The sequence below is a fragment of the Rhinolophus sinicus genome, linkage group LG03, assembly GCF_036562045.2.
Source record: "Rhinolophus sinicus isolate RSC01 linkage group LG03, ASM3656204v1, whole genome shotgun sequence".
NCBI classification, from domain to species: Eukaryota; Metazoa; Chordata; class Mammalia; order Chiroptera; family Rhinolophidae; genus Rhinolophus; species Rhinolophus sinicus.
In genome coordinates this window covers 108,802,658-108,826,619 of record NC_133753.1, presented here as the reverse complement: position 1 = coordinate 108,826,619, position 23,962 = coordinate 108,802,658, and the positions used below count along the sequence as shown (strand labels likewise).

General features: G+C 46.8%; 1 protein-coding gene and 1 pseudogene across 1 annotated transcript; one reads left to right on the top strand and one right to left on the bottom strand.

Moving 5' to 3' along the window:
- Positions 1–1,825: 1,825 nt before the first annotated feature.
- Positions 1,826–22,257, bottom strand: GUSB (glucuronidase beta). Its single transcript, XM_019718513.2, has 12 exons — positions 21,986–22,257; positions 20,282–20,467; positions 19,784–19,965; positions 19,504–19,646; positions 18,882–19,069; positions 18,388–18,540; positions 17,967–18,145; positions 17,726–17,872; positions 15,680–15,764; positions 13,498–13,674; positions 3,840–3,975; positions 1,826–2,225 (listed from the first exon to the last, which is right to left on the bottom strand). Exons 1-12 carry the CDS (start codon positions 22,193–22,195, stop codon positions 2,056–2,058), a joined length of 1,956 nt encoding a protein of 651 aa, XP_019574072.2. The 5' UTR covers positions 22,196–22,257; the 3' UTR covers positions 1,826–2,055.
- On the top strand, positions 7,280–7,981 carry LOC109438571 (large ribosomal subunit protein mL42; annotated as a pseudogene).
- Positions 22,258–23,962: the final 1,705 nt, after the last annotated feature.

The window sequence follows — 23,962 nt, the reverse complement described above, 5'->3', positions numbered from 1 at the left end:
TATTAACAACTAGTTTATTGACTGTCAGAATTGACTGAACTATTTTAAGTCAACACATTTTTTTAAATGTGTAAGTAATACATTGTAGTAATAGAATTATATACTCCTTGGCTGAGATTCCCAAGTACTGTGGTTCTACTATTTAGTACAAAACTCTGGAGGTTAAAATACAGAGTGCGAGAAAAGGCTTTTCTAGAGTGGGCGTCATTGTATGGAAAATGAAACATGAGAATAAAAATACTTCATAGTTCCAGAGATTTGGGTTATTTCTGGTTCTAGGATCAAATTTAACAAATGGAAGGTGAGATTTGCATGAGCCTCTTAAGAAGCATAGTAATAAACTCAAGGCAGAATAGGCTTTTTTGCAACATTCTGATAACAGTGATAAGAAATGTGCTTTGTAGATTAAGATTTATTGAAGTATAAATATGTAGTAATGATATAGTATATTTTAAGTTATACAAGAAAATGTAGGGACTTCTGTTTGGGTCTTTTTCTCTGTGGCTGAGAGGAAACAAATCCAATAAACCTATAAACTCCTCTAAGAAAACAAAAAAAGAAATGGGCCTTACCCCTAATTTATAAAACATTTAAAAGAGTCTATTACGTTTAATGTTTTTTGATGTTTGTCAAGTAAACAGTTTTATATACTATTCCTTGACGTTAAACTGGAACACAAAACTTGATTCCTTCAAGGAACTTAATAAGGTCAGTGGTAAAAAAAAAATAAAATATGTAATCACTAGAATTCCTAACTTATTATTTGAACTGACTACACTCTGATTTCATAAAAGTGGTCTAAAGATAACCACTAAAATGAGGTCAAATTACCTTCACTGTTTCTCTCATGGAGCTTGGAAAGGGACATGTCGAGATGTGTGGAATCCACCACAAAGGAAGTGGATCAAGTTCTGTGTTAACTGTCTTGGTTTGTGGTATTCCATGTGATTGGATACCAATGAGTACTTTTCCAAAGCATTCAGCCTTAAGCCAGGCTTGCTGAATACCAAACCTTAGGACTAATGGACCTTACTTGCCTTAATGGAGCCTGTGAAGAGGAGAAACGATTGCATAAGGAAAGACCATCCTCTCGGAGCAGGGCAGGTGGTGTCACCTAGGGGCACAAAGGCCTGGAGTACAGGTGACTCTTGAACAACGTGGGGGGTTGGGGTGCCAGCCTCCTGTGCAGTTGAAAATCACGTATAACTACAGTCGGCCCTCCCTGTATGCCACCCCCCACTGCAGAGGTGACAGCACAGGTTTGGACCGAATGGTGAATAAAAAAATTCCACGTGTAAAGTGGACCCACAGTTTAAGTCCATGTTGTTCAAAGGTCAACTACTTGTCTGCAGGCCCAGCCTGTTTAATTACAGAGGTCTCTTCACGCTCAGTGGACGTGGTCATGACATGGCCACAGCAATCTGCCCACTTCTGTCAAGACCAGACTGTATGGCTGAGGCTGGAATGATGTCCTGACGGAACTGGTAACCTCTGAGCTCCCTCCCAACTCAGACATTCCTCAGCTCTCACCTCTTAGGCGTGCCTGTCTGCTTAACGGTGTGGAAACCAGTGCACAGATCTTATTCCTTATCCCAGCATGGCAGCACGTCTAAGTTGTGCTGGGACTTCAGATCATCTGCGGTGTTTCCCTTCCTCAGTCAGGGCGGGCCTGGTGTTGGGCATGAGCACAGGTGGCCTAAGGCTGCGTGGCTGTCCCTTTGGAAGCACAGTCTGTCACCAGCTCTGCATGTGGCTGGAGTGCTGAAGCAGGCCTTTCTCAAGAATCACACAGTTAAGCCTATGAAAACAGCTTGACACATAAAGATAATTTCAAATGCTTTTCTGCAGTACAGATCATTTAATTTATGGATGGTCACTTCTGAGCCAACTCTATTCCCATACTACAAAAGCCTTGATTTTCATCTCCACATTCCCTTCTAGCAAATTACTACAAAATCCAGACCAGACTTTCTGGTCTGCCACACACAGTCCAGGAAATTGTCTCTTACTTGGGGAGAAGGGGCTGACACAGCTGCTGTCTGAAGAGGTAGTTCTTTAAAAAGTAAACGGGCTCTTTCCCACGCACTGTGACTTCACAGCTGACCGATGGTACCTGGTTTCATTGGCAAGTTTCCAGTATCTCTGTCGCAAAAGGAATGCTGCACTTTTTGGTTGTCTCTGACGACTGAAGATCCCCTTTTTATTCCCTATTACTCTCATTGGTGCTAAAAACAAAGCAGAAGATGTTTCAGGTGACTTCTGATGGGTCCACGCTGAGCACGAAATAGAAATAGCCTCATATAGTTCAGGGTTGCTTGCTCTGAAGTGGCCACTTAATGGGTTAAAGTTTTAACTACCACCATTCCCCCAAAACACCTCAGCTCCCTGGTGTGTGGATTTTTCATCTGTTAGGGGGAAAGATCCAAAATTGTTAACGTTTTCCTTGCAAAATAAGGTTTAGAACATTACAGTGTCCAGCTGCCTGGTAACTGTTAGGGGACTGAGACAAAAGTTACCCTTGGGAAGACAAGTCTCCTAATGGGAGCTACAGTCCTGAGCCGTCAAGGTGCCGGGCAGGATCTACTAGATTTCAGAGTCCTGGGCACACTTCCAATAGAGTTCCCACTTCTGCTGCAGCTGTGAAAGGAGAAAAGCTAGGAGAGCCTGTCAGAACTGTACTCTCAGCATCACTCCACCCTCCAGTGAAACCACAGCTTCTGTGAAATGGGAAGTAGGTCTCTTCACCAAGAAGTTCAAGACACTAATAATCTCTCCACAATAAGCAAATGCCAGGCACTAACAAGCACATCATCAGATGGAATCCCTATATGAACCTGCAAGGTGGTAGGATGAGGTCAGGTCACTTGTCCAAGGTCACAAAGCTAATTTCTCACTACACAAAGCTGGTGCGCCCATTCATGAAACTGGACTGCCATCTGGGATATTTCCAGAAGCCATTAACCACATGTGCCAAGCAGAGCAGAGGCTCATCTCCTCATTCTTTCTTCCATTCTAATTTTCAGTTAAACTTTAACTGTCGGAAAGACCAGTCTTTCTCCGTAATGTATTATAATTCCCATGACTACCAAATCCCCACCCCCCAATTGCTATTCCAAGTTCATGGTATATCAAGAAACTGGTACTCTAGAGGTATATAAAGAAATGAGAAGCATTCATTTGGAACTTAAATGTAGCCCTCATCTATCCCCGCTTGAGAAAGAGTACATACATTATTTTCTTTGACCACTTTTAAACTCTCCCACATTCAAAATGCTTTCACTTTCCTGTATTCAGTGAACCTGTCTTGTAAAAGTGTATATATAAACAGACTTGAACTAATCACATTTCTCAGCCTTTATAAACTACCCTGGAATAATGAGTGTATCCCACAAGTAAATCCCATACAAGGTCCATTTCTTCCTCATACTGTTGTTAAAAAGACAAGGCAAGTCAGCCAATTTGCCTCAAGACAGTACCCATTTTCTTTCTACCATGAAATGATTTACCATGTTTCCCCGAAAATAACACTGGGTCTTATATTAAGGTTTGCTCCAAAAGACGCATTAGGGCTTATATTCAGGGGATGTCATCCTGAAAAATCATCCTAGAGCTTATTTTCCGGTTTGGTCTTATTTTCGGGAAAACACAGCAGGAAGCAGGCAAGTGATTGCTGTTTGCTAAGTGCAACTTACTTTTCCTAGGAAATTCTGTCACCTGCATTGATTAGATCAACTTTCCCATCCTGTTTCCACTGTTCTTACAACCAAATGTCCTGAACTGAAAGGCCACCCTGAAAAAATTAGAAATGGTACATTCCCCTAAACCAAACTGCCACTTACACTGGTCAGTCATAAAATCAGCAAAATTCCAGATGAGCTCTCCAACCACATACTCTTTGCGTTTTTGATCCAGAACTAAATGATACTGCTTTAGCAGGCCTTGCTGATACTCCTCACTGAACATCAGAGGTGGGTCCTGGAATGCAAGGCAAAAAGAGAAGTTAAGAGTCAGGAATGGCAGAACTATAAATGTCAAAAAAATGTGATAATGACCTAAACATCTGTCCCTAGGGGCTGCAGTGACTGCAGGAGACACCACTAGGGTATGACGCAGTCCAGAGGAAAAACATTTCTAAAAACTCTTAATTAGTAACTACTTAATTTATCAACATAATGTGATACTTGCTTTCTCTTACTTTTCCATTTCTATTCACCAGTGGAGTCTTAGAGGTAAACTACACTGGAAGTAAACATGTCTTTGAATAATAAATTTAAACCTCAAGTTTTAAGGTGGCCGGGCATGATGGCAGAGTAGCTCAATACTATGCCGGCTGCCTCCATGACCACATTAAAATTACAACTAAATTATAGAACAATCAACATGGAGAACCACCTGAACACTAGCTGAACAGAAGTGTTACAACTAAGGATATAAAAAAGCAGCCATGTCGAGACTGGTAGGAGGGGCAGAGACGTGAAACTGGCTGGTCCCACAACCACGTGCAGTAGTTGAGCATCAGGAGGGCTATCTCAGCCACAGGTCCCCCCTGAAGAGTGAGGGGTTTCAGCCTCACACCAGGCTCCCCAGCCCAGGGCTCCAGTGCTGGGAAGAGAAATCACCACAACATCCGACAGTGAAAAGCAGTGAGGATTCCATCCACCCAGACGAGACAGAAAGCTGCTGGAAACCTAGATGTCCTCTTATAGGGCCTGCACACAGACTCGCTTGCAGGCATTCACCATGGGCACTGGCAGAGGGAAGGCAACTAAAGAAGCATCAGAGACATACTGGGAAAGGCTGAGTTGTGTGGCTTCAAAGTGAGGGCTAGTGGGACAGCTTCCATTATCCCTGTGTTCACCCTGCCTCATGTGTAGCCTACAGGTGAGAGACCTTTCCCACACAACCAAACCTGAAACTGCATTGGCCTGGTGAACTCCACTCACCCGACCACAGTGACTCCCTGGGAACCTGCCCCAGCTAACTCACGCAGCAATACCAGAGGCACTTTCCGCACACTGGCAAACCAGTACCAACTCATGCTAAAATCTTTCTTGAACAACTCTCAGGGGTCTGCATACCCGAGTCAGGCGACAGCTGGCCAAGGTGTGCTCTGAGACCTTTGCAAGGGGCTCTGGGCTCAACACTGGCTGACAAAGATGAATCTGCATTAACCTTGTGAACACGCACCTTACCCCAGTGATTACCTGGGACCCTGCCTCACCCAACTCGCATATCGACTAACGCTCTTTCAGTGGCTGAGTCCTATGAAAAGCCAGCAGGTGGCATCAGGCCTCAGGGTGTCCTGGGCCTTTTGCTAAGTTGCCCCAGGCCTGGTACTGGTGGCAGCTGGCCTCAGTTCTCAGAATGGCCTCCCCCATGCACCTCCAGTTTTAGCACAAACAGCAAACAACCACAGATAGTTTTGTAGCTCCTACCAGGTAGCCCCATGTTGGTCACAGGTAGCAGCTGACCTTTGCCTATATGGGAGTCCCTCTCAAGAGGCCTCAGAACCAACACACCTGGAAGCCAGCTTCAGATCACAGATGAGCACTACGCAATTAGCCCCACAAGCAGCAGACCAAAAGGGTGGCCACAACAGGCACAGGAGCCCGCTGGGGCAAGTCCCCCACACAGCAGCTCATACACTGTGGGCATAGCCACTCCTCACAGCCAGTCACCCTGAGAGTTAATCCCACCCACTATGTGCCAACAGCAGTCAAGGCTCAACTACAACAGGAAGGCACACACAGCCCATATAAGGGACACTCCTGTAACACACACACAGGAGATCAGGAAGACTGCTTCACTGGGCCATACAGGACACATACTGTATAAGGTTACCCAGCAAAAACTGAGAGACATAGGAGATCTACCTAATGCATAGAAACCAACACAGAGAGGCAGCCAAAATGAGGGGGGTGGCGAGGGGAAGTCCCAAATAAAAGGAGAAAACTCCAGGAAAAGAAGTAAGTGAAATGAAGGCAACCAACCTACAAGAGAATTCAAAACACTGGTTACATGGATGCTCAAGGAACTTAGTGAGAACTTCAACAAAGAGATAGGAAGCATAAAAAATGACACAGAAAACATAAAAAAGAACGAGTCAGAAATAAAGAACACACTAGTTGAAATGAAGAATACATAAGAAGGAATTAACAGATTAGATGAAGCAGAGAATCGAATCAATGACTTGGAAGACAAGGTAGCAGAAAACACCCAATTGTAACAACAAAAAGAGAAAACAATAAAAAAAAGGAAGATAGTTTAATCCACCTCTGGTGCAATATCAACTGTAACAACATTCACATCATAGGTGTACCAGGAGAAAAGAGAGAGCAAGGGATTGAGAACCTATCTGAAGAAATGACTGAAAACTTTCCTAACTTGGCAAAGGAAATAGACATACAAGTCCTGGAGGCGCAGAGAGTCCCAAACAAGATGAACCCAAACAGGTTCACACCAAGACACATTATAATTAAAATGGCAAAAGGTAAAGACACAGACACAGTCCTAAAAACAGCAAGACAAAGGCAACTAGTTAAGAGGAGGTTCCCATAAGATTGTCAGCTGATTTCTCAACAGAAACTTTGCAGGCAAAAAGGGATTGACAGGAAATGTTCAATGTGATGAAAACGAAGGACCTACAACCAAGACTGCTCTACCCAGCAAGAAAAAGCTAAAGGAGTTCATCACCACCAAACAACCAGTATTACAAGGAGTGTTAGAGGGACGTCTTTAAGAAGTCTTTATTGATGTATCTATCAATAATCACTTTAAATGTAAATGTATTAAATGCTCCAATCAAAAGGTATAGGGTAGGGGCGGCCAGATGGCTCAGTTGGTTAGAGCGCAAGCTCTCAACAACAAAGTTGCTGGTTCAATTCCCACATGGGATGGTGGACTGCGCCCCCTGCAACTAAAGATTGAAAACAGCAACTGAAATTGAAGCTGAGCTTCGCCCTCCACAACTAGATTGAAGGACAACTACTTGGAGCTGATGGGCCCTGTAGAAGCACACTGTCCCCTAATATTCCCCAATAACATTTATTTAAAAAAATAAAAAAAGATATAGGGTAGAACGATGGATAAGAAAACAAGACCTTACATATGCTGTCTACAAGAGACCCAATTCAGATTGAAAGTCACCCATATACTGAATGTAGAGACGGAAAAAGATATTTCATGCAAATGAAAACAAAACAAAACAAAAAAACTGGAGTAGCAATACTTATATCAGACAAAATATACTTTAAAACAAAGACTATAAGCTTGTAGGACCCAGACTGAGGCAAGACGGTAGACTCACAGTGAGCAGCTGTCAAGGGATGAAAATAGGTATGCCTAGAAGAAAATGCTGGAGAAAATTTTAAAAGCAGTTTCCCTTCAAATTACCTTTTTTCAAACCACCTGATAAGCATCTTGATTCACCATGGTGGATGCAGCAGTAAAATGGGCATTATCAAACAGATCCATCCTGAAACACTTATTTCCAATTAAAAATGGAGCTTTTTATTGTGTTTGTCAGAAATCCATGTATTCTTCTCTTCCAGATGAGTATAATTGCAAAGTAAAGCTTGCTTTGACACATGATGGCAGGACAATAGTATGCTACCATCCTGTGGACATTCCATATGAACACACAAAACCTATCCGTTCGCCAGATCCTGTGCATAATCATGAAGAAACACAAGACAAACTGCTAAAAACCAGACGGGAAGAAAAAGATGAACACCTTGAGCAAGGACCCATGATAGAACAACTTAGCAAAATGTTCTTTATCACTAAGCATCATTGGAATTCTGATGGACAGTATCATAGATGTCGTAAGAATATGAATTCTCCAAAAGGAAGATGATATTGAGGATTTCCATAATCAAAGAGTACTGTTATCCTGTGTCTCACTTACCATTTGAGAAAATGTAGTCACGTATATTCTCTAATGTTATATAGTAAAACAATAATGTCTTTTCATCTAAAACAAAGACTATAATAATAGACAGTGAAAGATATTACATAATGATAAAGGGATCCATCCAACAAGACGATTTAACTCTAGTAACCATTTATGCACCCGACGTAAATACATAAAATACTGACCGACAGAAAGAGAGAGATCAACAGTAACAATCATAGCAGGGGACACCAATGGACATATCTTCTAGACAGAAAATCAACAAGGAAACAGCAGACATAAATGACACTGCACTAGATGGAATTAATTGATATTTTTAGAGCATTCCACCTCAAAGGAGCAGAATATACATTCTTTTCAGGTGTGCATCAGTCATTTTCCAAGATAGGCCACAAAACAAGTCTCAATAAATTTAGAAGATTGAAATTATATCAAGTGTCTTCTCCAACCACAGTGGTATGAAACTAGAAATCAATCACAAGAAAAAAACAAAAAACACACAAACACATGGAGACTAAATAACAGGCTAAATAATGAATGGGTCAACAATGAAATCAGGGAAGAAATCAAAAGATACCTTGAGACAAATGAAAATGAAAACACAATGACCCAAAATCTATGGGACACAGCAAAAGCAGTCCAAAGAGGGAAATTCATAGTAATACAGGCCTACCTGAAGAAACAAGAAAAATCTCAAATAAACAATCTAACCTTATATTTAAAGGAACTAGAAAAACAACAGCAAACAAGGCCCAAAGTGAGTAGAAGGAAGGAAATAATAAAGATTAGAACAGAAATAATTAAAGCCTGAAAAATAATAGAAGAGATCAATGAAATCAAGAGCTGGTTCTTCAGAAGGATAAACAAAATTGATAGACCTTTAACCAGACTCAAGAAAACAAAGAGAGAGGACCCAAATAAATACAATCAGAAATGGAAGAGAAGTGACAGTGGACACCACAGAAATACAAAGGATTATAGGAAAATACTATGAGCAATTATACACCAACAAATTGGACAATCTGGAAGAAATGGAAAAATTCCTAGAAACATACAGTCTTCCAAACCTGAACAATAAGAAACAGAAAATCTGAACTGACCAATTACTACTAACAAAATTAAATCAGTAATAAAAAAAACTCCCAACAGATAAAAAAAAGTCCTGGACCAGATGGCTTCACCGGTGAATTTGACCAAACATTTAAAGAAGAATTAACACCTTTTCTTCTCAAAATATTCCAAAAAAATTCAAGAGGAGGGATGGTTCCCAAGCTCATTCTATGAGGCCACCATTACCCTGATACAAAAACCAGACAAAGATATTACAAAGAAAGAAAATTATAGGCCAAATTCCCTGGTGAAAATCTTCAACAAAATATTAGCAAACCAAATTCAGCAATACATTGAAAAAAATCATATACCATGATGAAGAGGGATTTATTCCTGGGATTCAAGCTTGGTTCAATATAAGCAAATCAATTAACGTGATATGCCATGTAAACAAAATGAAAGATAAAAATCATATGATCCTATCAATAGATGCATTTGACAAAAATCCAGCACCCATTTATGATAAAAACTCTCAGCAAAGTGGGAATAGAGGGATCATATCTCAATAAAATAAAGGCCATATATGACAAGCTCACAGCTAACATCATACTCAATGGGAAAAAGCTATAAAGCATTATTAAGATCAGGAACAAGGCAAGGATGTCCACCTTCACCAGTTTTATTCAACATAGTTTTAGAAGTCCTAGCCACAGCAATGAGATAAGAAAAATAGAAAGCACCCTAATTGGAAAGAAAGAAGTAAAACTGTCATTATTTGCAGATGAAATGATACCATATAGAGAGAACCCTAAAGATTTCACCTATTAGAAATCATAAATGAATTCAGTAAAATAGTAGGATACAAAATTAATATTCAGAAATAGGTTATCTTTTTATACACCAATAATGAACTGTCAGAAAGAGAAATCAAGAAAACTGTTCCATTTACAATTGTATCAAAAGAATTAAACAGCTAGGAATAAATTTAACCAAGGACCTGTAAAAAGCCCTGTATTCAGAAAATTATAAAACACTGAAGAAAGAAACTGAATAAGATACAAACAAATGGAAGCATACACTGTGCTCCTCATAGATAGGAAGAATTAACATCATTAAAATGTTCATACTTCCCAAAGCAATCTATAGATTATATACAATCCCTATCAAAATACGACTGGCATTTTTCACAGAACTAGAACAAATAATCTGAAAATTTTTATCGAACCACAAAAGACCCGGAATAGTCATGACATTCTTGAAGAAGAACAAACTGAAAGTATCACGCTACCTGATACCAAACTATACTACACAGCTATAGTAATCAAAATGGCATGGTACTGGCATAAAAACAGTTACATAGATCAATGGAACAGAATAGAGAGCCCAGAAATAAACCCACGCCTATATGGTCATTTAATCTATGACAAAGGAGGGAAGAATATACAGTGGGGTAAAAACAATGTATTCAATAAATGATGTTGGGAAAATTGGACAGGTACATGCCAAAAAATGAGACTGGACTACCTTCTTACGCCATATACAAGAATAAACTCAAAATGGATTAAAGACTTAAATGTAAGACCCAAGACCATAAAACTCCTAGAAGAAAACATAAGCAGTAAAGTAAACTCTCTGACATTTCTCTTAATGACATTTTTTCTGATCTATCTACTCGGGCAAGGGAAACAAACAAACAAAAATAAATGTGACTACATCAAACTAAAACAATTTTTCACAGCAAAGGAAAACAATAAAATGTAAAGATAGCCTACTGAATGGGAGAAGACATTTGCCAATGATACATCTGATAAAGGGTTAATGTTAAAAATATATAATGAACTCATACAACTTAACACCAAAAAAACAATCAAAATAAAAAATGGGCAGAGGACCTGAATAGACATTTCTCCAGAGGACATACAAATGGCCAATAGACATGAAATGATGCTCAACATCATTAATCATCAGAGAAATTAAAACCACAATGAGATATCACCTCAACCCAGTCAAAATGGCCATCATCAATAAATCAACAAACCAGTGTTGGCGAGGATGTAGAGAAAAAGGAACCCTCGTGCACTGTTGGTGGGAACGCAAACTGGTGCAGCCACTATGGAAAACAGTATGGACGCTCCTCAAAAAATTAAAAAATGTACCTTATGACACAGCAATTCCACTTCTGGGTATTTATCTAAAGAAATCCAAAAACTATTTTGTATGTGCACCCCTATGTTTACTGCAGTGCTATTCACAATAGCCAAAACATGGAAACAACTGGAATGCCCATCAATAGACCATTGGATAAAGAAGAGGTGGTACATATATACAATGGAGTATATGCTAAGTGAAATAAGTCAGACAGAGAAAAGACAAATACTGCATGATTTCACTTATATGTGAAATATAAAGAATAGAATAAAAATTAAAAAAAAAAAAAACAGAAAAAAATAAATAAATAAAGCTAAAATTTCAAGTAGCCGCCAGTGTGTAATCTGAGAACTAGTTTGACTCAGTCTAAACCACTTCAGATTCATTTATATGTGGTCTGGGTCAGTAGCTGCTGTTAAGCACATCCATCCTTTCAACAAATAATTATTCGGTATGTGCTTATATGGCAGGCATTGGAGATAAAGTGATAAACAAGACAGATAAGTGCCACAGCCCTCCAGGCTTCACAATCCAGCAGGAAAGACACAAGTTGTAAGTGTAATGAGGGTAGAGAAGGAAAGTGCAAAGCTGGAGCCCGAGGTGGGGGCGGGGGCGGGGGGCGGATGTTTAGCAGGATGTTTGACACAGGACCACAGGGAGCTTCCCTCAGGAAGTGGGCAAGCCAAGACCTGCCCGGTGAGAAGGTTATCTATCCACAGCAAACGCAGAGGCCACAAGTGTGGACTCATCCAGTATCTGGTGAAGAGCTCCGAAGTGTCCTGTACTGAGACATAATGATCTTTCGCTTGAGTCTGAGTTTTCATCTCATGGGAACTTGGGGAGCTCAAGTCTTAGGTGCTGGAGAACGTAGCATTCCAGTCATTTGTGAGAGAACACCCTGTTGGCTTTGGCTTTCTTTTCCAATGAGGATGAAAATGTTGTATAAGATCCACTGAAAACGTAACTTGTAAACTGAGCCATGTTTCGCTCCAGTTCCAAAGCTGAATTTGAGAACAGGGCACAATTCAGATTTACTTTGTTAATGGAAATGACCCTGCATCGGCTAATGCTAGTTACAAATGGCTATTTAAACTTAAAAGAAATCAACTCAGTCAGACTAGTCACATTTCCAGTCCTCAGCAGCCATATAGGTGGCTCGTGGCTGCCCCTTGGACAGTGAAAATACAGGACATTTCCATCACCGCTCAAGGTTCTGTCAGACAGCGCTAAGCTAGACTCTTTCAGTGTCTTAAACATGCAGTTGGCTACCTTTTCAGAGGGAAAACAAATGTGCATGTACATCGTCTCCATAAGCTACACCCTCTTCACCAGTTTGCAGCAGTGGTATCCTGTGTAAGCAAGATGCATTTAAGGGATGAACAGAGTAATACAGCGCCCGTGGCAGCTGTTCAACATAGCAAGGATAAGTGAATTAAGAAATGTGTGTCAACAAGGAACCGCAGTAGATGTGACAGGCGAGTGTGAGGTGGCTGGGGTGCAGATGAGGGGCTGGCTGTGGTTCAAGAATGCACATGAAACAAATCCTCATAAGACAAAGCAGCATATCTGGTGAGGAAGCGGACAAAACAATGAGAAAAAAACTAGTGACAAAAACTTGCTTCAAGATTTCACTCATTCCCGTAACAAATATTGTTTGGCACCCTCTGTGTCCTGACCACTTCTGAGTGCTTAGGAAGCAACAATAGGAGTCAGTCTCCCTCTGGAACCCACAGTGGTCAAGGAGAGAGCCAAAGAAATAATTACAGCGCATGGTGAGAAATGCCAAGACAGAGACCAGCAGTGGGAACAGTTTCCTCTGGCTAGGACAGGTGGGGTAAACCTCACCAAACAGGGAACGTCTAAGCTGAGACTTGAACATGGAATTAGAATCCATTAGTTGGCGATTGTGGTGCTAACAGGGCACTCCAGGCAGAAGGAACAGCCAAAGCCAGAGCAGGTGCCAACGAGCACAGAGCACAGTCCAGTAATCAAGAGTGAAGGCAGAGGAGGATGAAGACCTGGGAGAGGGCAGGGAGCAAAGGGCGCTGACTGTGCTGACTGCCCTGACCAGGGATGGGGCTTCCTCCCATGGGCCGGGGCAGCCAGTGACATGACTCCCAGGGGTTGCGTTTGTTCAAGACTACTTTTGGGCAGCTAGTGGGAACAAGGAAACAGGAAACAAAGCCAGTAAGGAGGCTGCCTCAGAACCAAGCCAGGTCAAGGCCAGAGTCCAGGGCAGCCATGAGTGTGAGGGCTAAGCCTAAAGACCTGCAGAGAGCATCAGGACAGGTGAGGGCGGGGGAAGGAAACACATGCCTACCTTGGGGCAATGAGGGACATCACTGCCCGAGAGTGGAAAAATAAACAGAACGTTCTGTACTTCTTACCTGGTGAAACCCTGAGATGACTTCTGCTCCATACTCGCTCTGAATAATTGGCTTCTGATATGTCTTATACCAGTTCTCAAACTGGGTGGCCAGCTGCAGCTGAATGACCTCCAGGTGCCCATAGTCATGGTACCAGGAGTAGTAACTGTTCACACAGATGACGTCCACATATGGTGCCTAGGACATGGGTGGTAAAGCGTGTTCATGAACCATAAAATTGAATAACAGTGTCAGGACTCTCATACTTGGGGCTCTTCTGGCAAAGGTAAGAAGGGGAGACAGAAAATGATTTAGACGCTTACATGTGTAGGAAATACAGTCAAGAAGTGACCTGAATGGAGTCCGTCTATAAATCTTGACTGACACTCCTGACCAGGCTGCAGCAGAGCTCTGCTGAGGGCAGAGCAGGCGCCCAGTGAGCTGGCCTAAGTGGAAGGCCTGGGCCCATCCCGACTGCAGCCTGCTCCCCTCTCCGTGGTGCTGCTGGCCCTGGAGAAACATTCCCAACTGAGGGATAGACGTAGCTCTTCTCACGAAGAGTCTTCATTCACCATACCGTTCCTGAGCTAAGATGTAAAGTGCCTGGAATATTTCCCACCAGCAGGGCAGTCAAGGAGACACGGTGGGATGGCCATGAGTGTCAAGGATGTGGCACTCAGGACTGAGCAGCAGACGAGGCAGGACAATGTCCAGTCTCTAATGTCACCTAAACACATGCACTGGGACTGACGTGGTCCATCTTTTCCAAGTCATGGCCTCCTTTTTCCAAACTGTGGTGGTGGGAAAATGCAGACAGGAAGAGGAAGTGGGAGAGGTGCCTTTGCATGGACACAGGTACATGGATCACAGGTCCCACCAGATGAGTCGGGTAACCTTTGAGGAGGTAGGCACAGGATGCTAGGCACATGGAAGACTGGGAGCGGAGGAGATGCCCTCGGGCTCCTAGCATACCCAGGGCTGCCTCGTGCCCCGCTGGTGTTTCACCAGTCTTCATGTTTCTTTGAAGGGGGTGTTCTTGAGAGACAGCAAGGGAGCACCAGGGCTACAAACCCTTTCCTTCCATGTTTTAAAATAAATGTTTACAGTTTGTATCTGTACAAATGTTTTCTCATCCATTCTTTCTTTAGATGACTTTTCTTTCCATAGGACTTTCCTCCTAAATACTGGCTTTCGGCTCTCTAGGGAAGGAGCATTTTCCTGCTCCTGTGTTTTACAGCTTCCAGTGCACCTGAACACATGGTTTCTGAGGGACTGCTGTGCCAGGGATCGCGAGAGGCCGTGTCAGCCTGGATCCAGCCAGTGGTTCCCAATGCTGGCTGACGGCTGGAATCACTGAAGAGCTATTTAAAACTCAGATTCCATTTCCAGTTTTGTGAGATGTATATGTATAGTCACAGGATGTGGAGTACAGCATAAGGAACAGACAGTGGAACTGTTAACAGCTGTATACAGTGTCAGAGGGGTACATTGGGGGAGGAGAGTTATCACTTTGTGAGGGGTATAGATGTCTAGTGCAGTGTTTTGTACACCTGAAACTAATTTAAGAAAAAAAACACACAACAACTCAGATTCCCAACCTGGACTGACTAAATCAGAATCTTAGAATCCAGAGATCCATACTTGCAAAAAGTTTTCCTTAGTGGTTCTGACAGTCAGCCAGGTTTGAAACACTGGAAAATGACGACTCTGAGCTCCCTTAAACCTTTGCCATTTTAAGAGCGTAATAAACTGAGGTGCATAAAATTAAACTCAGGTGCCTAAAACGCCGAGTCTGAACTGAGAATGGATTATATCTCCCTGTGCCCAGCCTCCTTGAATTTAGGAAGCCACAGTGCCTAGCGAATAAACAGGCCCTTGAACCTAGACTATCTGTGAAAATGCTGGGCTGGTGGCTCATGGGTCTTCCGCCCTCGCTCCGCCCGGGAGCTCCCCGCTGCCGTGGCCCCGCCCACATCAGGAGCCGTGCCCTGTGCCAGGTGTTCCCCTAGCGCAGCAGGCCGGCAGTTCCAAGCTCACCCCATACACCGTATTCCCTTATTGACGCGGGGCCCCTACTGTGTACCCCAATGAGCCGAGGCTCCCCCAGAAGGGTAACAACGTACACGGCGTTCACTAGAGCCAGCATCAGACAGGACTAGAGGACAGGGAGCAAAGGGAAGCGGTACGCGGACCCCAGGCTCACCCCCAGGTCTGCTTCATAGTTGGAGTTGGTCACAAAGGTCACCGGCCGGGAGGGGTCCAAGGCTTTGGTATGGGCAATCAGCGTCCTGTCCACAGAGAGCAGGAGACAGGGCTGCATCAGGCCGTCACGGGCTCTCAAGACCCACCTCTCATCCTCTCCCGTCCATCTTCCCAAAACGAGAAAACCTGCTTTCCTCGCTACCTTTAAGTGCATTTTAGATAAATAAGCATGTTCCTCCAGTCTTAGATCATGTTCCCTGACATTCTTTCTCCCTCACCAAATGCCCCCCCCCCCCCCATTAGAGGCCAAGTCGTAGGGACAAGCAGCCACAGAGCTGAGGTCCGTGGGCTGGGCGCTGCCAATAACCAGGTTCTGAATCTGAAAACACTCTTGAAAATAGGAATGGATGCGTGTGCATTAGGATGGATATTAACTTAACAATGAGGGAGTGTGTGCTAGGAAGCGGGCTGCGTGCCATGTGCAGGGAACTCACCAGATACCTGAGCAGCTACTTCCACAGCCGCCTGCAGCAGTGGAGTCAGGGCTTACAAACTACAATTACCAGTGGTGGCAGGAAAGGGGGTTCCTGAGACAGTACAGGGCACACAACTGAGAGTGGAGACTCAGTGACAGCCTCTGAAGAAGGGGCATTTATGCTGAATTGCACTAACCCAGGAGGGATGGCAAGAGACTTCCCGACAGAGGAAGCTGTCAGAGGCCTCCCTACACAGGTCGCCCTCAACCACTGTTGAAGCATATTTTTCTCTTCTCTTTCCCCACAGATAATTTTCTTTGCTTTACACCCTCGACCCATAATTGCTCTTCTCATTTAAAGGCTGTAGTTTCCACAGGCCAGAACAGTACCCCTTATTCTCAAGTCCCAAACCAACACTCTGAAACGGCCTGTTTGTCAGCTGGGGAGCTTCAAAGCCTAGCCGAGCTCCTGCAGCCCAGGCAGTGCTCTCCACATCCTGCCCCATCCTGACAGGAACCTCAGGCACCCGTTCTTAGCAGACTACATACAACCCTCTCACAAAAATTCTACCCACCAGCCTGGCTCAACACACCCCCACGCCCCACACACTCAGGGGCTGTGTGGTCCGAGCTGTCCTTTGCCCAGGGGGTCACTCCCCAGAGCCTTCCACAAACGGGGCTCATTTCAAAGCGCTCCCAGAGTCAAGGACGCAGAGTCTGCTTCAGAGAGTTTTGATGGCCCCTCCTGCCTCTATAGCAAATGAAATAAGTCCCCTCTGCAGGCCAAGTTACAACTACGACTGTAAAAAACAGAAGGGGCCGAGGAACACCCGAAGGGCAGACACTCCCATTTCGGGAACACTGTACCCAAGTGGTGTTTCTTTCCCTTCCGCTGCAATGGCAGGGGAGTGGGCAGGGCAGGGAGGGGGGAGCCAGTGGCCTTCAGTGAATGAGACCATGAACTGTAGATGGTCTGGTCCTGCCCAACAATGTACCCAGACTAGTTTGACTATGCATGTCATTGCTAAACATGTTTATAAACGTGTGCACCAGTAAGCTGGTTTTATAAGGCCTGACTCCACTTTACAGATGAACCTAAAGCATCCCAAAGTGTTTTTCTGAAGTCCTAACGCACATTCAATCTCCCAGGAATGGAGACTGTACTACAAGTGAGGGAAGATTATAGCTGTGCTTTCCAGAGACTCTACACCTACGTGCAAGCCTCTGCCCCTTCACTGGACCTATGCATTCATGTATCATTTTATAAATGACTCTCCTTTAGATAAGTTTGTTTTTTCATTTGAAGTTATGTAAGTAGGTTAGGTTAGCTCTGGATTTAATATCAGGCGTGAAAAGGAGACACTGGGTCCCTCTGGGCTAACATCACAACATGGGTGGGCAGAGATTTGGTCCCCTGAACTGACCAGGTGTGGGATGCGCTCTCACATCTGGGCTGAGCGGGGCCCACTCATGCAGCACATGCCCACCTCGGAGCGGCCACCAGCCAAGGCTGAGCTGGGCCAAAGGTGAGGCCTCTTCCCTGACTCAGCCCAGGGCAGGTGGGGCACTCACTTGAAGTAGTAAGCAGCAGGTTTCAGGGAGGAAGCGGGCTCGTTGGCCACAGACCACATCACCACAGCCGGGTGGTTCTTGTCCCTGCGCACCAGCTCCCCCATCACCTCCAGGTGGTGCTGCAGAGATGCATTGCTATAGCTCTGCCTGTGGGCAGGGAGGAAGAGGGAGTGTGTGTCACTACCGCTCGCCAAGCTGAGCAGGCTGAGCAGCACGGGCAGCACGGGCGGTGGGCACTCACGCCAGCACGATGCCCACGCCAGGGCTCTCATCAATGACCACGATCCCATAGCGGTCACAGAGCTGCATGACCTCCTCTGCGTAGGGGTAGTGGCTGGTGCGGAAGGAGTTGGCACCGAGCCAGCGAAGCAAGTTGAAGTCCTTTACCATCAGTGGCCAGTCAAAACCCTTCCCTCGGATCTAGACGACAGCAGAGTAGAGTGACTCCCTGCCCCGTCCTTGTCCAAGATGTATTTCCTTCTAGAGCTGGACCCTCAAGAGTCACCCATTAGCCCTCTACCCAGCCCAAGCACAGGTCTCATCAGGTGGTGGTTTTGAGCCATTTGCTTAAGTGCTCTGAGCTGCCCTCAACCACTTCAGGGGGAATGGGGAAGGTAAAGATGAGAAATAGCCCCCATAGGGACCCAGGAGCCCCAACTCACATCAGCATCCTCATGCTTGTTGACCCCATGGAAATAGAAAGGCTTCCCATTAATGAGGAACTGGCTCTCTGTGACAGCCACAGTGCGAATCCCCACAGGGAGGGTGTAGAAGTCAGACACGGACTGAGCTGCTGTCTGTGCCGTCAGCCTCACCTGTGAAAGCCAAGCACCGGAGTGAGGCACTCTGGATGGCCTGAGCCCCACACAGCCGCCCGTCAGCAGGAAGGCCCCTGGTAAACCACAGCGGCCCACCTCTCGGACGGCAAGCAGAGAGATGCAGAAATTACAGGCTCCTGCCATCTGAAAGGGGGAACCTTTGCCCACGCTGCCCCTGGGGCCTGCTCTTCAAATCTGGGTCACCCCACCAAGGATTGAAAAATTCAGGCTGGGAAAATGCCTGCCTGCCCATCTATCCTGCACCCCCGCTGAAGCCAGGCAGGGCTGTTGGATGGGGGCAAAAGGCCTCCTGTAGCCCCAGTCCTAACCACCATTACCTCCAACGAGTACAGGTAGGCAGGGTGCTCATGCATCAGGTACGGCCACCAGAGGTGGGCACTGGGCACCTGCAGCTGGCCCCGGCTCCCCAGCCCCTGGGCCACGACTTTGCCTTCCTCATCCAAAAGAGACACTTGCAGCTGGAAGTGTTCACTGCCCTGGACGAAAATCTGATAATTCACGAGCCCTGTGGGAGACAAGGGAGACAAGACAAGAGAGGAGGGACGTGACCTGCAGCCACCACTCTGAGGAGTCCACTTAGTCCCTGAGACCCCAGCCAACAACCATTTACTTCTTGAGCTTGATCTGCAGTGAGGAGAGAGTGAGTGAGGGCAGCACAATGGAGAAAGGACACGGGGGCCCCATGCATCCTGAGCGATGTGATTTTAGGCAAGCCTTACTTCTCATTGGGCCTGATCTCCTCACAAAATGAGGTCGGACCAGATGTGGGTTTCTGAAACCCTTGCCAGCTCAGACAGGCTGGATTTTAGCTTCTCAGGTAGATGGGAACCTATGAGGGTTAACAGGTCTGGGAGAACCATTCTCCTGGGGCATCTTTTCAAACAGGGAGCAGAGGCACTTTGGGCCTGGCTGAGGGCCGATGCTGCTGCGAGCCCTCACCAGTATTTTGGTCCACATGAGTAGTGATGGTGATGTCATCAATATAGATGGTGGGCGTGGTGTAGAGGAGGACGGGCCGGTGCAGTCCCGCGTAGTTGAAGAAGTCAAAGTTTGTATTCTGGACAAAGTAACCCTTGGGGTACCTAGGGTGGGAGGACAATGGCCAAGTGGGCCTTGCCTGGAGTTCTTCAGCCTCACCCCTGCTAAGGCTTCCCCACCCTGTAGGAAAACCACTGGCAGGCTGGGACTGGGATGGGGGGTGGGGCGTGGTGTTGCTCACTTGGAGGTGTCCGTCTTGTAGAGGATGGTCCCTGGCGGCAGGGTGTAGGGGGTGAGTGTGTTGTTGACGGCAATAGTAATGCGGCAGGAAGACAGGGGCCCACTCTGGACCAGCTTGCTGATGTCGACCTCGAAGGGAAGATGGCCCCCCTCGTGCTCTGCTACATGGACCCCATTCACCCACTGCAGACCCAGGGAGATATGGGGTGAGGGCAGCAGGCCAGAGCATGAGAAGGGGCAGTGCCATCTCAGGCATGCCCGCAGAGGTGCCCTGAGCTGCCACCTGCCTCACCAGCCTGATGAGAGGAATGGAGCTCCAGTGAGGATCAGGCAGCACTTCCCCCCGGGGCACAGACCCCAGTGTGGGGCATGAGTGTTTCCTCCCCCATCCACTCCAGGGGGCAGGCTGCCAGGTGGAAGCTGGGTGACAGCGCCCCAAGGCAGCCCCAGGAATGCCCAGCAGCTGCACCCGCCCACTCGCCCTGCCTGCTGCACTGACCACAATGGCGTAGTAGTGGGCACTGCCAATCCTCAGGACCACTCTCGTGCCCAGGTTCTGGGTCCATCGCTGGGGCAGGGTCACCTCCCGTTCATACCACACCCAGCCAACAAAGCTACGCAGCTGCCCGTCCTGGCCCACATCATTGAAGCTGGAGGGAACCGGCATGTCCAGGGTGGGACCCGACTGGGGAAGAAGGGCGGAGATCAGGTCCAGACCACCTAAGAATCTAAGGTCCCCCAGCAGTCCTATCTGCAGGAAGAAGGCTCCTAACAGACCCTGGAATTCCAGACCACCCACCCCACCACTGTTATTCCTTGCCAGCAAGTGACAATGCCCTTTATGGAGCTCATTTAATTCTCACAACTCCATGAAGTAGACATCAGTCACTCACTCATTCAGTGGGCAATGGACAGTGAACACCTACGGTGCTGCTCTAGACAACAGGAATAAAACAGTAAACAGGCGTTTGCTGTCAGGTGATCATCTCTATTAAGAGTGTGGAGAGTGGCAGGGGACTATTTAGGAGTCAGGGAAGGCCTTTTGGGGCGAGGGCCCATGGGATACTGCCTCAGGACAATCTGACAGAACTGGGTGAACCTGAGCCCTGCAGGGAATCCCCCAGAGTCCCTCAAGGAGAAGGCTAGGCAGGAGCGGGGCAGAGAGCTCAGTGAGCCTGGAAGCAGCCTGGCCTTCCTAACGACATCTTGTAGTGAAGATGTGTGACCTCTAAGGAGAGGATTTCCCCTGTCCTTCACAGCTGCACCCCCAACACCTGACACAAGCCCTGCCACACAATAGGAACCCACTAAATAATGGCTGGATGGATGGATAACTTGCTGATGAGAGATCAACTGACAGGATGGTTTGTGTCCTAAGGCTGGTGAGACCTAAGGTTCTTTGTCAAGGCAGCCCGCACCAGGATCCAGGGTCTCCACTGAAAGGGGTGAGCCCAGGGCCACCACACAGCCTGAATGAAGGAAGAAGCGCCTGCAGAGACCAGACCCTGACTAAGAGGAAGATGATCAACTGACTGCCCAGGGAGGAAGGCTGCCCGTGCAGGGGCTGCTTTGCTGAGGAAACTACCCTATGAGTGGGGCACATGCCTAGCATCCAGCCCAACCCCCCACCCCACCCCGTTTACTTCCCCTGCTGAATGCTGGGAGACAAAGACCGAAAAGAGGATCTAGGAGAGGCGGGCCCCGCAATGGACACACAGGCCTGCCCTCGCCCCCACTTCTCCCCCACCCGACCCAAGACAGAGCGGAGACCTGGAGCAGGGTCTCTGGCTGGCTGGGTGCCAAGCCCCGTCCTCCAGCTGAACCTGGAACCCAAGGTCCTGCCTGCCAGGGCAGAGCTGGTCCCAAGATATCCAAAGCTTGCCTTCCTCCCGCTGCGCGCCCAGCTCCGTGCCGCGGACCCGGCTCTGGCTGGGCCTCCCCGACTGGGCTGGAGCAGAGGCCCTTTTCCCGCGCCCCAGACTTTCGGTCCTGGCCCCCCCTCCGCCCACATCCTCCTTCCGGGTCGGCAGACCCCAGTGCCCCGTCCCCGTCCCCCCCTCCCCCCAGGCCTCCAAGCGCGTTCATCTTTCCCTCCTCCTGGCCCGCAGCTCCGTTGTCACAGGGGGAGGTTCCCACGCCCCCCGCCTGGCTTCTAGGAGCTCCCCCGCCTAGGCCCCGTGTGCCCAATGCATGGAGCCCTCACCTCCCGCAGCGGCGTCCGGTACCACTGCTGCTCAAAGCCCTGGCGCCGGTTGTCGGAGAAGTCGGCGCGGAAGCTCCAGAGGCCGTCGAGCTCCTTGCGCTCCCGCGACGCGCTCTCCTGAGGGTACAGCATCCCGCCCTGCAGCGCCAGCCCCCAGCCCCAAAGAAGCGCGCTGAGCATGGCCCAGGCCCAAGCCTTTCCAGGGCCCATGGTTCCCGCCGGCCCAGAGCTGTGGTTCGCAGGGCTGGAGTGGCCCAGGAGGCGGGCGCGGGGCGGTGCCCGCAGTCACGTGCCCCGCCTGAAGCTCCGCCCCCGACGCTCGCTATTTTGTTTTAAGACGGATACCCCGCCTCGAGGAACCCGGCGAGGCTGGCGGAGATGGAAGACAGCCAGCGGGGGCCCCGAGGGGGCTTTTGAGGGAAAGGGACCCTCGAGCCTCCGGCTCCCAAGGGCGAAGATCCCCGATTCTGCGCTCGCCCCGCCTGCACTCGGGGGGGGGGTCACTGCCCGCTCCCCGCCGTACCTTCCATGACTGGCCGGTCCAGGACCGCAGGCCAGAGCGAGAGCCTGGGAAATGGCCGAATTCACATCCTCTCCACCACAGCCCCGGCCCCTGTTTCCACAAGGAGGCCAGTGTGAGACATCTTCACTTGCTTATGCCTGCCGGACACCCAGTGAGTCCAGGCAAAGTCTTTATCATTCCCAGTGGCGTCCCTTCTGCAGTGACGCTTTTCCCAAGGACTAGGCCATACCCATGACCTGGGGCTTCCAACTGTAGTCACCTGGACCGCAAACCCAAGGGCTCCCTCTTGGCATTGCAGGCACATAAAGATGGAAAGAGGGGGAGGGGGGCTTATGGCCTGGATACAATTGTTCGTACAATTGCCTAGTTTTTTTAATTATTATTCATTTCTTGCTCTGATTTCATGCTCACCTAAGCAAGTTACTTGATACTGGAAATGGAGTGAGTGCCCAGGACAGAAAAAAATAAAACATTCTAGGAATTGACAAGATCTAAAGGCTTCCCCAAGTGCATATAATATAATAAGAGACAGTAGGATGTAAATGTATATACCATACAATATTGTTAAAGTTAACCCACTTAAATAGAGATAGATAGGTGTGAAATATTACTGGTGTTATTGAAACAGGGCTCATGTGGACCCCCACAAAAGACTGCTGCGCCTCTCCCTGCCCTAGAGCTTGACAATTGATCAACCCCCTCCCTGCAGTTTGAGTTTGAAATGTCCCCTGTCCCAGTTACCTGCTTTAGATAATTACCTTGAAACTCATGCTTGCTTACTAGTCACAATGCCCACTGTGCTTACCAATTACAATCTTTTTTTTTTTTTTTTTTATCTGGGAAGGGGAACAGGATCTTTATGGCCTAGCATTCTTTCCAGGTTATTGTCATTACTGCTCCTGGGTTGGTGATCACTTTAGAGAGCCACATCTCCAGAGGGGAGGCTCCATGCAGACCCCCAGAACCATCACGTAGCCTTTAGAGGAATGCCCAGATTTTCCCTTAAATGCCCCAGGCTAGTCTGAGAATGTGAAGGCAGTTTTTGGAGGTGTTAACCCACTGCCTTCTCAGACCACCGGTGCTCTGATAATAAACGCTTATTCTACGACCCAACTCCTGTGTCGATCTATTGGTTGAGTGGCACAGGCAGCAAGAGCCCCGGACTCATTTGGCCTCCGGTTTCATTATTTCATTATTTTGTTCTTCATACTTTTCTCATTTTTAAAAATCTTCACGTGAACATGCATTAATATTTATAATCAGAATGAAACCAACAAGTGTTTTTAAAAAACAACAAACAGGCAAAAATAAATCAATGAAGGTCTGTCTGCTCCTATAAATCAATAAATTGATTTTTCATTTATCCCCAAGTCTTTATTTATTTAATTAGTACACATTGATTTTTGCTGAGGAATGGAGTGAAGAAATAAATTACTAAATTACTAAATAAATTA

Excerpts from the sequence above, each read along its gene's own strand:
- GUSB (XM_019718513.2), bottom strand. The coding sequence starts at position 22,195 with ATGGGCCCTGGAAAGGCTTGGGCCTGGGCCATGCTCAGCGCGCTTCTT. Across the intron at positions 18,541-18,881 it reads CCTACCTGTACTCGTTGGAG|GTGAGGCTGACGGCACAGAC; the intron begins GTAATGGTGGTT and ends TGGCTTTCACAG. Across the intron at positions 15,765-17,725 it reads CCTGCTGCTTACTACTTCAA|GACGCTGATTGCCCATACCA; the intron begins GTGAGTGCCCCA and ends CTCTGTGGACAG.